Source organism: Pagrus pagrus, assembly GCF_965226575.1.
Source record: "Pagrus pagrus genome assembly, chromosome: 3".
Lineage (NCBI taxonomy): Eukaryota > Metazoa > Chordata > Actinopteri > Spariformes > Sparidae > Pagrus > Pagrus pagrus.
The window spans coordinates 27241795-27255069 of NC_140187.1; the positions used below are offsets into that span (position 1 = coordinate 27241795).

Consider the following 13275-nt stretch of genomic DNA (forward strand, 5'->3'; position numbering starts at 1 on the left):
TCCTCACCGCTGCACCGTCAGTCTGAGCAGCCCATGTGACATTCCAGCATCTGGAGGGCAAATCCAGCTCTCCTCTCCTCTCCTCTTGCTCCTACAGCTCCCACCACAGGCGGTCCACAGGCACTGCAACAGTCATGTCAGAAGCCTATGCACCTGCATTAGGAGGGGGTGGCGCTGATGGTGGTGGTGGTAGGTATGAGAGGAAATCCAGAAGGGTGTGGTGCTGCAGTCTTGTGTCCCTTATGATGTCCTGCTCACGCCACTGAGAAGCTAGGTGGGGAGGAAGGTGTGAGTCAGCCTCCTCCGCCCATGGGACACTGCTGTGTTTTTAAGTGCATACTTAAGAACACGGAGTTGCTTCATGGGCATGGAAACGGCTGACTGTACACTTTAAAAATAGAACATGTTAGGGTTGATGATGTATGCTGTGGAGAGTCAAAGATGGTCTACGTGGAACCAGAATGAATGTGATATTTTAGTTTAATGTCTCACCATGTTTTTCTTTTAGCTTATATGTACCATTTCAAAATAATTATTTCTTTAATTTTTTTCCATGTAATCAACATCACTATTTAGTTATCACCTTTCATGGTCATGTCTAGTTTACACACCAATTTCCTTCTTGACCTTGTACCATTGCAACAAGAAGCTGCCTCCTTTATTTTTCAGACAAAGGGCGGTTAAGTCACGACTTTAGCTTTTTCAATCTCCACTGTCTAATTCAGCCCAGCAGAGGGTGCCATAAGCCTGTTCATTGTGTGGCTGAAGGGCTACAGTATGTTTAGTGTGATGTGATTTTAGTCCTCTGTGCTGTTTAGAAAGCTATGTTTAAGCATAACAGAAATGTAGTTTATTGCACATATGTGGTTCAGGTACCGACTTAGAAGAAGATAAAACTGACCATGCCATGTGTCGCACAATGTCATTTTATACTGTGTACGGTTTAAAACAAGGTGTTTTCCTGATCTTGTGCATTGTTAGTATGCTTGGGCATGAGGAAATCAAACTTTACATTCTGGCAGTGTTAATGTTAAGCTCTAAATTGAACCGAGCTGTGCAGACCAGGGCGTCACTGTGCCTGAATGACTCCTCAGACTGCAGAGTCCTGCTGAGACACGCAATGACTCAGTGTGTGACACAATGAGGCACCTGTACTGTCATGAAATGGTACACATGTGTCGGTCCACACACATCCTCTCCATGAGATGATGTGACAAATTACATGTATGCCATAATCTGGCATAAATGATTGAACGGCGCAGTGAATTTCCAGTTAGTCACATCCTGACTGTGATCTGGCTTAAATGGCCGGGGATGGAACAACGGAGATGGTACACTGGAAAAAAATCTTTAATGGAAATAAAATGTCAGAGATGCTACTCTCTTGTGGCATCATATTGTACAGATCATTACATATGTATCATTATTATTATTATTCTATTTGTCGAGTCTGCATATCAAGTGTTTATTTGTCGAAATGTACATACAGTACACGTGTGTCAGTGGCACCCTCTGTGGGTTAGGACAGGGAAAATTTAGAGGAGAAACAACTTGCATTTTACAACCTAACATGCTGCTGCATTGACTAGCCAATGAAGCACCCCTTTGTCTTTGTGATCCCACCCACTCTGTGCTGTTTGCACATGTGCCATTGGCTGCAAAAAGCAGTCTGTCTCAAACAAAGGCATGATACCCTGCACTGCCTCCAGTTGTGCAGATGACAGAGGAGAGTAGAGAAGGAGAGATCAATAAACTATGTGGATCAAATAACTCGGAGGCAGATTTAGGGTTGTGAATGTTGAGTAAAAATAGCAGCTCATAATGGGATCATTGTCTGGTGAGTCTGGAACATAATCAGGGTCATCTTTTCAATGCCAATACTACTACTATACTGAAGTCAGACTGCTGCATTTTTTTGCTGGTCCTGCTGAGTGACTCTCTCTTGCAATTGGAAGTCATTAACAGAGTCTAACTATAGACATTGGGGGTTGGGATACTTCTTATTTGGATGCTGAGGTCATTCACATTCTCCTCCATCAGCAAGGTGACGCTAAAGTGAACCTCGAGACAATTGTTGGTGAATTTAAGTTATGAGCAGCCATTTTGCTGATGCAGAGCACAGCCCAGGGTGAGCTGTCAAAGTCAGCCTCCTCTCCTCTCCTCTCCTCTCCTCTCCTCTCCTCTCCTCTCCTCTCCTCTCCTCTCCATCACTATAACAGTGTGACGTCAGCAGCCTGCCCATTTTTCCACGACTGCCTCTGCATCCTTTGCACCCCATCACCCCTCTTCCACACAGAAACGTCCCACTCTCCCCCTCCTCTCTCTCTGTTCTCCTCCAAGCCCCACCCTCTCCCTCTACCCACCTGACCCTCCGCAGTCCAATTAGATGCACCGGTGGCTGGATGTATGGACGCACCGTGACTACCAAGCACAAACTGCAGTCTCACTCTCCTCCCCCTCTGTCTCTTTTCCTGCTCTCTTTCCCTCCTCTTGTCTCCGTCTCTCTCTCTCTCTGTTCTCTCTGCATCCGTATCCACCCCTCCCTCCTTTTCTGCTTTCATTCAGATTATTTACCCATCTCCTCTCGACTCCCTCTGCTATTTCTTTCTCCTCCCTCTCTTCCTCGCCGCTGCTCTAGCCGCCTCACCCTACATCCCTCCCTTCCTACCAACGCTCCCTCCCTCCTCCTCCTCCTTCTCCTCCTCCTCCTTTTGGAGATCTTCAAAGCTGACCAGCACACACTCGCACATAGCATAACACACTCCTCTCCTGCGTGGGAAAAACATGTCAGCTATTCTGGACCTGGACCAGATTGCATGCTCTGGGAATGGAGTGGTGAGTGACAAATGCGTCTTGCCTGCCTTGACACACCTGGCTGGTTCCATGCACCAGGGGGTTCAGATTAAAGGGGGAGGTTGTTGTGCGGTCTCCCCAAAGAGAGGGTGACAGCAGCTGGCTCTAGGAAGGGAGAAGCTGAGGGAGGTCTTTCCAGGCTTGCTTGTCACCACCTTCAGCAGACGGCTGAGACTTGGGGCTTTTTCTCTCTGGGCAGCTGCTAGTGTGGGGTGAACATTTGGTTAGTGTGTGTGTTTGTGCCTACAGGTCACACAGCGCCCATGTGTGCAGCCTTAACGTACTTTTTAATGTGATGTTATGAAAGATGCATGTGTGTAGTGCTCAAGTGTCTGCAAATGCTACAACCAGAGGATGTGTACGTGCCTGTCTGTATGTTGGTGTCCATCAGTCGAGTAGCTGGTATTTGTGTATTTCAGGGTGCCTGTACATGTGTGCTTTTGTGTTTATCCACAACTGCAGGGATGCGTGTTTTGCCTAGTAAACGGTGAACAGCTGTGGATGGTGCATAGTGCCATTATTGTCTAAATGATCTGTTATCACTGAACACAGGCAGGGAGGTCACTCACCCCACACACACTCTGTAGCAACAACATATCAAAACCTCTGTGGCGGCTCCTTCCCTCCCCTGCAGAGACCTTGAGTTTGTAGTTTCAACCCACCGCTTCGATGACACACACACACACACACACCGTGCGTGTGCTGCAGGTGGGGAGGGCTGTGTTTGTGTCAAAAGCAAGCAGGGTGGCATGTATGTGGGATGATCCCACTGGAGAACATGCATGTGTGTGTGTGTGTCTGATGAATATGCTTCTGTGTGTACACTAAAGTAATTTGCAGGCTGCTGGCCATTTCTGCCCTGTAATGCTGCTATGAGGTGATTGATGCCATTCCTCACAGGGCGGGGAATCAGGGAGGAGGAGGGGGGTGATTGATAAAAGAGAGATTGCGGGAAGAGGAACAGCATGACATACTGCTCTGCTTTTTTACCCTAACCCCACCTTCTTCACCATCCACAATCGTTTTGGGACCAAAATCCAAGTGCGCCCCAGGCAACCTTCTGAAGCCCCTCAAGCACAAACCCCTACTCAGTATTCCTGTCCCACCTACAACCCCTCAAAACACTCTTTGTCCAACTACTAGCCACCATGACCGTATGAAAGAGGAGAAAGGGGTTGCTGCCATTGCAGTGCTCGCTCTCCTTTTTCGCCTCCAGCTGTCCAGGCTAGCTGCCCCACCCCATGTCTGTTGTCTTGAGACTCTGCTCTGTGCACATACTTACTCATACATGTTTGTGTGGATGGAAATGGTGAGAGGCAGAGCTCTTGGATCAATACAGCTTTCAGACCTTGCCAAGAGTTAAATTGATAGATAAAAGGTCCTCTCCCTCACAGCCCTTTCTCCGTAATTCTCCACCCTCGTCTGTGCCAGGACATGGCTGAAAAGGCATGATAAATGTAAGCGCTGCACCCCTTCTGTTTTCTGTTAGTCATACAGGACTCCCCCTGTCTTCTCTCTCTTTCCTCCTGTCTCTGTCACTCTGTCCCTGCTCGTTTTCACGCTCTATTTCCTCCCATCCACTTCCAGACTCTCTCTATCTCTTCTTCTATCTATCTCATCTTCATTTTGTTCATTTCCTATCCCTGGTGGGGCGTACACGCCTGCTTTTTCTGGCACATGTACCGTACATACACATGACAGAAGGCAGACATTTGAGTAAGTGTGTTTTGCTCGTTTCTTCGAGCAAGGCCTCTCTTTCTACGCTGAGTGTCCTTGACTCCGTCCTTGTCTAAAAACCAAAATACCTCTGCAGCAACACAGTCAAGGGGAGCTTCCTCTCCATTTATAACAGGTTGTTGTAGTTGTCTACCAGGCAGAGGTTGCAGAATCATTCCGTGATCTGTGAAAAGGCCTCCGATGAGTCCACAGCTTCCCGTCAGCAGGAGAGTTTCTTCAGGGTTTGTTCTATCTCAGGAGTAGATAGGTACACTGTAGCACACAGTCAGCTTTGTGTAGTTTTTGTGTGCAGTTGTCATGTTTTGTGCGACATGCTAATCTCTGTACCAACACCCACACAGATGAAGATATCTCATCCCATAGCTGACAGGGCGAGCAGTTCCCCTCTTATGTTGCTGTTCCCATTACAGATTGCAGATGCAAATGACTGCAGCCTTGTCCTTGAGAATTAACCTTCATCTCCTCTGAAGAGATAGTGACACATATCCATCAGCTAAATATCTGCAGTGGGAAGCCAGCAGGGGAACAAGCAGTGCGCACAGTCAGAGTCGCGCTCCCTCTGTGTCTGTCAGCCATAACCTGTGTCTCTCGTCCGCTCGGGCTCTCTCTCTTTATTATTGATGACCGGTGGGCCTTGAGACCAGGCGAGCGCTGGGCCCCGCCCGTCGCCCCTGCTCTGAGCAGTACATACACACATACATAGACATAGCTATATCATTGCACACCCTTGTATGCAGCACCAAGTCATGCTGACCTTGGGAAGGGTGTATGTTTGTGTGTGTGATCAAAATGATGCTTCTGGGAAGTCTGGCTTTGTCACTTCCTCTATATTTTATCGCTTCTCATTATGTCACTTCCTACGCAGAATCTCATCAACAGCCATGACAGATAGCATGTTTTTGCTGTGTCATCTTTTAACCAATTCCCCCCACTGATTTTAATCGGATAGCTGTGTCTTCCAGGCAAATTAAGTGTCGAAATGAAAGCTGAAATTACCCGTAAGCAATTTAATATGTAGTTTTGTCTTTGTAGAAGATTGCATTGTGAAATACTAACATGGGGCTTCCTCTGGCTCTGCAGATATTCAAACAAAACGATGAAGCTGGTGTGCGCTCTTTCAATCTGAATGGGTCTGTCTGCAGAGATGTTCATTTTTGCAGAGTCATACTAGTGAAAGCGCTGTGAGCTTCAGACCCATGGATAAATAGTGTTTCTCAGACCGCCCATTCAGTGCTTTGTTTGTCCAAGGGTACAAGGGGATGTGTGGTGGCAGAGAGGAGCATGCTTTGCATCCTCAATAACCCCAAATGTCGTGTTGGTCACTGGCTGTTTACTTCAGTGCAATTGTCAGAATGTGTCTCCTGTATCTGATGAATACTATCATTTTTGTGTGCAAGTGTTAAAGTAGATTGAATGTCTTTCACTCCTCCTTTTCCTCACTTGCATCTGCTTTATCAGTTAATGTGGCATATATTGCTTGATTTAACTGAAATAGCTGCAGGTTATGCCTGTTGTGGGAATCATATGGATAACCTGCTGCTTGGTGCTTGGCTGAGATAATGTTCATGTAAAGACAAAAAGCCCACACAACATAATTAATATTCCACTGCTTAGAGCGATAGGCTGGAGTTTTATCATCAAAAACTCCTATGAATCAAACAATACTTAAATTAATTCGTCCTCCCGATAAATATTGTTTGTGTAACCTGATGTGCAGTAGCTTTACCTCTGTGCCACAGAACTCCAAAATTATTAAAAACACTTGAAAGCACTGCACAATTGCATTTGATGACATTCTGTCATCACAATGAACATTTTGGTTAATTTGAATCAACTTTGCAACTACATTTTGTTTTTCTATTGTGGTGATTTATGTGCTGAGCAGATGCGAGTGTGCTCAACAATATGTTTCCATTTATACTACTCTCCAAGTTTGACAAGCGTAAAGAAATAAACCGCATTGGCCAGGTTCTTTGTAATGAAGGAATAAGTCACCCAAATGCAGCAGTATGACTCCTTTATGCGTTTTTAATAGTTTTTGGATGATGCTTGAGTTCTGGGGTAGAACCTTTTATGAGGCTTTAGCTACAAAGGCAGAATTGTAAGCCTTTTCTCTTTATGTAAACCATATATTGCTCCATCAATCCTCAACACTCTTCTCTTCTCTATGGCTGCAGGAGCATGACATTGAGACTCCTCATGGCGTTCTCCATGTGACTATGAGAGGCGTTCCCAAGGGCAACAGACCCGTCATCCTCACCTATCACGACATCGGCCTAAACCGTGAGTCAGCCAAAAAAAGACCATAGACTGTGTGATTGAAATGGACGTAGCCACCATATTATGTCTGTCGCCATCTTGTTACCATACCAGACGTTACCATATCTGGACGGTGCTGCAGGGACCAAGGACACTATAAAAGTGGTGGCCAGATGTAACCATAATTTTCTAAATAAACATACTGTATTGAAAAAGACATGAAACTTCCTATTGAGACCATAAACTCATGAGGCAACTATTTACTGAGTTAATAAATCAAGTGAGAAGTAGGGTCATTTTCTCAAAGACTTCGATACAATATGACTTCTTTTGGCAACCACTGGAGTCACCTTTAGAAAGAATGCATGTATAAGGCATTTCCACACTGGCTTCACTTATCAGACCCCAAAGCTACGTCCACTTCTGTTATACAGTCCATGGCATAGTCAGTAATGCACAATGCCCTAGATATGATGAAACTGTCTCGGTCACACTCAGGCCACTCAGAGTTTTAACTCCTGAATTTATGACTGTGTCCTCTGTTTGCACCTCTCTAGACAAGTCGTGCTTCAACACCCTCTTCAACTATGAGGACATGCAGGAGATCACGCAGCACTTTGCAGTGGTCCACGTGGATGCACCCGGCCAGCAGGAAGGTGCACCTCCCTTCCCCACCGGGTGGGTGTCACGCTGGCTTTACTTGCACTGATGAATGAGAACTCATTTATCTTCTGTGCCGCAATCACTTCATTAACTCAGAATGCAGTGTGAGCTGGTGGTTCATTTGCTAATGGTAGCACATTCATTGTCCAACCATTTGATCAAAAAGTGTTTGAGTATTTATGTTTATGATTAATTGATTCATTGATTCAAACATTCACACATGTGTTTCATCCATCTGCAGTTATCGCTACCCGACCATGGACGAATTGGCTGAAATGTTGCCCTCTGTGATGACTCAGCTCAAGTGAGTGACCCTCCCTGTCGATAGCTGATCAATAATGCTGTGCATAAATTGACTGTTCCTCTCCAGTCCCTCAGTAACCACTGGTTCCTCTACAGGGTCAACAGCATGATCGGCATTGGCGTGGGAGCAGGAGCATACATCCTCTCCCGCTTTGCAGTGAGTCCCCATTAGGATGAGAGCATCAACATTTCAACCCATTTATTGTTCTAATTTTTTTAATCCCTCCTCAAAGTCCTTTTTTTGTCCTCCTCTCTGTCGCACCTGTAATAATTGAAGCTTTTCAGGCCACACAGCTTGTTACATTACTGAACATTAAAGCCTCCCATCAAGCCCACACAGGGCATCAGGTCTCTCCACAGTCTGCTGCATATGCTGCCATTCCCCACATGATGAATCACCTTGGTGATTCTCTCCTTTTCAGTTCCTTTCGTCTTGTTTCCACACTCAACGCAGCGGAGCTAAAATAAGCACGATGTGTGTACAATAGAGCAGAAAAAGCTAGAAGTGACAGAGAAGAGCGAGGGAGCACTGAAAGATGAATAATGAAAAGAGAGGATGGTGGTCAGGGGTAAAGAAAAGGGAAGGTGTTGGGATTAGGACAGCATATGGTGTTGTTTAGAATTAATGAAGGAAATTGATTCTGAAATGCATTTGCTTAAACCAGCTTGGAACAAAATGTGTTTACCCTTCATAGATTTATAGCAGCTGTTGCTGCATCGCATTCGTGTCGTGCTGAAAGCAGCCTCCGCAGTATTCCCTCAGCATTGGGCGAGATGGATCTTAGATTTCCCCAGACATTCTCCTTCTGTCTTCAAGCAATTCCAAAACCGCACCCCTTAAATTAGAAGCCCAGGATTTCATCTTCATTGTTTTGTGTCTTCATTTAAACACAGACATGCTTAATTTTTGTTATCACATTAGAGAACACTGCAGTGGTTTGATGATGTATCTGCACAGGGAATACACAAAACTTGGATAAAAAAATATAAACACTGATGCGAATATAGCTATGGACAGGCACGATTCCTTTAGTCCACATGATGAATGCATCCTGTAGACTTAATCACACTGTAGACTAAGAGCAGTAAGCTCACCACTGCACACACAATGCAAGATACCAGACATGTAGGACTATCTTAATGCCCGTAAAGTCTTTTCAGTCACACTTTTAAGTTGGCACTGACTTGTCCTTTCCTTCCCAGCTGAACAACCCCACCCTGGTTGAAGGGCTGGTTCTGATCAATGTGGACCCATGTGCTGAAGGCTGGATCGACTGGGCAGCTTCGAAGGTCAGTGTTGCCACTGAGTCATGAACCTAGAAAGTCCTCTGTACACAACATGGAGATATTGCTTAAATAATTCACCAGCCATTTCAGTCCCAGCCTTTTTGTGAGGTTGCTATTAGTGAATGCATTTTGGAGTTCAACCATTCTGCTGTTTTGCTCTCTACCCCAATTCATATTTACAGCTCACTATTTTATGTTATTTATCCTAACATTTCTTTATAGTTTTTTCTACGCGATGCATGAAATAAATAAGATTACAACTTACGTAATCATTCATGCTCCCAGCCACTGTTTATGACCATGATACTTATATTGTTTTAAAGAGACCTTACAAAAAAAGCACAAGATTTACTTTCTGGCTAGAAGTGTTGGACTTAATGGCACCGGCAGGGCCTCTAATCCTGTGTTAATTTGATTAACCAGCAGGCAGTTTTTGGGTTAAGGGCACTCCAAAGTTAATCAGAACTCAGCTTCAGATTTTACTGGACTAAAGGGTCAGAACAGCACTTCTAGTGTTCATTTGGATTTATTTCATTTAAAGTGGAATAATTGGCTTCAAGTACAGAACACAGCACTGTAGTGTACAAATGTAATTTAATACTGTGAACTGCATTTCATTGTGTGTACTCTACGAGATTGTTTGGGGAGAGCATTCGTTGCCAAGTCATGGAGCCAGGGGGAGATTGATATAACTGTTGTCCCATACAGATTAAAATCGCCACACTTCATTTGTTCTCTCGTTATTATTTGTCTCAACCTAGCAAAGTGTATAAAAGATTATTGGATAGTGACAATGACAGATTATTGCGTGTGACTTGCAACAGAGCTGTCTGGTCTGGCGAGGACCAACCAGGAAGGTTGCATATATAACAGTATGAATACTAACTGCTACTGTAGGTCACCAGGACACCACATCATTCACAATTTGTTAAGTTAAACATGGCTTCTCTGTGTATTTGCTTCTGTCTTTAATGTCAGATCTATAAATAAATCCGTCAATACAGAAACTAAACGTTGACACAGGCATAGATGTACAGCCATAACCGTGTGGTTCCTTAGTAAATTCTTAATCTTGACTGAATGTGTCCCCTCCTCTGTGTGCAGCTGTCTGGATGGACCAGTAACTTGGTGGATATCGTCATGTCTCACCACTTCAGCACTGTGAGTTCCCGCACATTAGTCAACTTGTACTTTTTTGTCGCAGTTGTGACCTTTGTCATTGACAGTGTGAAACAGTAACTGAACCCCGGGAGGCTTTTCTTGATTTCCCTTGATACCTTTACCTCATATCGCAGACATTTACTTATTATTCTATTTCTGTCCTCCTGGATACACAGACTGGTAGATTGTGACAAGTAGATTACAGACTCAGTTTAATAACTGTCAGTGCCGAAGCTAAGCATATTGCACATATAAACCCCACAGCGCTTGTCTGGAGGGCTTATGCAAATTTAAACAGCTTCTTGTACATTGAATATTTAGTCTACCTCTCATTTCATTTGAGCTCTTTATGGCTCAAAAAACCTTTCCTGCTTTGATCTTTTTTATTTTTTTCTCTGCTCTGTTCTCCAGGATGAGCTGACAGAGAACCAGGAGCTGATTCAAACCTACCGCCTCCACATCGCCCAAGACATCAACCAGGACAACCTGGCCCTCTTCTGTGGCTCCTACCAATAGTACGATGCAATACAATTGTAAACACTGAAAATGAATGTTTTGATATGCAGTTTCTTAAGCTATTCCTCATTTATTGTGTTCTTGATCACATTCATTGTTACAGCTGAGGCAAACCTTCAGTATGACCAGATCTGAACACATAGAATGTAGCTATGCATCACGAAATGCAAACAACAAGGGTTCAATATTAAATCATGAGGTGTGCAGGAAACCAGGATTTCTGCCAAGTCACCTTACAGTTAGCCAGATCAAACTGTTCCAGCTCAATAACTCATCACAATTTGTCTCCCTCCACCAGCCGTCGGGATCTGGAGATCGAGAGGCCAATTGTCGGTCTGAATGAGGACACAGTCAACACACTAACGTAGGTTTTCAGACCAAGAACCCACAAATGAAAACATTTGTCTCTGTTTGCACAGTTTTGAGAATATATACAGCTCATCTTTTTCCTAATCTAGGTGCCCTGCTTTGCTGGTGGTTGGTGACACATCACCTGCTGTCGAGGCTGTGGTGAGTTGCACTCCATCATCTCAGTAACCTAAGTGGGAAGCTTTGTAAACTGTTAACAGTTGAGCTCAGTATTAACCTCTCATTGATTTGTCAGGTGGAGTGCAATTCCAGGTTAAATCCAACCAAGACCACACTGCTAAAGGTGAAGCTTTCTGTGTTACGCTTGTTGAATGGATAAATAACATATTTGAGATCCATTATTTGACAATACAAATAATGCATTAATGAGATGGATATTTTTTTCCAGATGGCTGATTGTGGAGGCTTGCCCCAAGTTGTACAGGTAGGTTTGTTAGCGAAGACACACGTTCATGCACTTTCCATGTCATCTAGCGATTTAATTTTCTTGTCTTAATTATCTTTTAACCTTCATCTTTTATCTGTCCACAGCCAGGGAAACTTGCTGAGGCCTTCAAGTACTTTGTTCAGGGAATGGGCTACAGTAAGTAAACATGTCTCGTGTCTTTTTGCTGCTTGTGGTTAGTGAGTAAAAAAGCATCCAAAAATAAACTTATACTGGTTTAAACTAGCCGACTCTACACTGAATGTCCAAGAACTGTTTACTTTTGGGCTGACGTGTTTGTGGTAAAAGGTTTCTGTGTTCTTCACTGAATTTCCTGTTGACGTGAGTAAAATGAAAAAAGTGTCTAAATGAGAATTGTTTTCACTGCAGTCTGCTATGAGCTTGTTGCTAAAACACCCCTGCCGATGGGGTTTGGACTGCGGCCAGCAGTGCATGAAAAGACAGTTTTTTTTGTCAGCCTGGTCACGGAGAGGCAGCTTGAGCGGCTCGGCGGACACTAACACCATTTCCTCTCTGCTCTTTGCAGTGTGTGGTTCCCACAACCCTCAGTAGGTGAGGTGTGAGTGCTTTTAGCATGACTGAAATGACAGTGGCACTCGAGATACGCTGAACAGCAATTCACTTCCTGTTCAGCACAGAGTGGGTGTGAAAAATACCCTCTGTTTTTTTTTTCTTTGTTCTTTTACTGCCTGGTGTGCTTTTCTTTTCTATCCACACCTGTTTAATGATGCAGTCTCTTTCTAGAGACACTCAAAATGCATACTTAAACAGACCCTCAGGTTTTTATGGTCATTCATCTGCAAAAAAAACAAAACAAAAAACAATAGACCATACTGACCTGCAGTACACCAACCAGACTCTGCTCCATGGATGGATGAAGTCATGAATGTAGGTTTGCTTGCTCTGGTCACAGATGACGCCCGTCTGCGTGTGTTTTTCTGTACTGCTAATTCTCTTTTGCCCTCACCTGTTCCCAAACCCTTCATCGTGGGAGGCACCCTCGGGTGTAGCAAGTGTGCCGGTGCCTCAGTGTTGCTCGAAAGGCCACCAAGTCCCCCCGTTGAGTAAATGCCACCGCAGGATTAGAACAGATTAAAAAGAATGTTTTCATGCAGAGAAAGTGTGGAAAATAAATCTCACCACCTCAGCGTGTTTCTGAAAGCTGCTTTTCCCTCATTAACACGTTGCCACAGTGTGAAATGCACATGAAAAAGCGCCAGAAAAGTACAGGAAATCAAGATTCTAACTTACAAACATGCTATGACTTCTTACCTGGTGATGATAGCAAACACCTTCATGTCCTCACTGACCACCAAGCAGAGACAGAGCCTCAGTTTGAGTCAGAAAGGTGGGATGAAGCAACATGAGAGCTCCCTTTTCAACCTCTCTCCCTCTTTGTTTCCCCTCTTTGATCATTGCTTACAGTTCCCTACGTTCTTCTCAGTCACCTGAGCAACGAATCAGGTACCAGGTTCTCGAGCAGCTGCCAGACTTGAAGGCTTTGAACCCACTGGCCTCTTAACACTCCACAGTGGATAAATGTCAATGTATGCAGAAATTCTCCAGAGAGCTGTTTGATATTTATATTCAGCAGCAGCCAGTACTAAAAACAGTGAGATCCTTCTGCATACCTCGACACACATTTATTCATCTCCCTGTTGGAGTTTGTCCTGTTAGCATGG

General features: G+C 44.4%; 1 protein-coding gene across 3 annotated transcripts in view; it reads left to right on the top strand.

The window, feature by feature from the left end:
• Positions 1-13275, top strand: part of ndrg3a (ndrg family member 3a) — a 36561-nt gene that overhangs the window by 21872 nt on the left and 1414 nt on the right. The window contains exons 1-14 of one of the 3 annotated variants that reach the window (XM_084348349.1): positions 2448-2835; positions 6768-6873; positions 7407-7527; positions 7754-7816; positions 7912-7972; positions 9019-9105; positions 10207-10263; positions 10675-10778; positions 11078-11143; positions 11238-11289; positions 11384-11431; positions 11537-11572; positions 11680-11731; positions 13019-13057. In XM_084348349.1, coding sequence (XP_084204475.1) covers positions 2785-2835; positions 6768-6873; positions 7407-7527; positions 7754-7816; positions 7912-7972; positions 9019-9105; positions 10207-10263; positions 10675-10778; positions 11078-11143; positions 11238-11289; positions 11384-11431; positions 11537-11572; positions 11680-11731; positions 13019-13057 — 943 coding nt within the window. In that variant the 5' untranslated portion in view covers positions 2448-2784. Of the gene's footprint in view, positions 1-2447; positions 2836-6767; positions 6874-7406; positions 7528-7753; positions 7817-7911; positions 7973-9018; positions 9106-10206; positions 10264-10674; positions 10779-11077; positions 11144-11237; positions 11290-11383; positions 11432-11536; positions 11573-11679; positions 11732-13018; positions 13058-13275 lie in introns of those variants that run through there. The other 2 variants (XM_084348347.1, XM_084348348.1) reach the window with 2 other exon arrangements.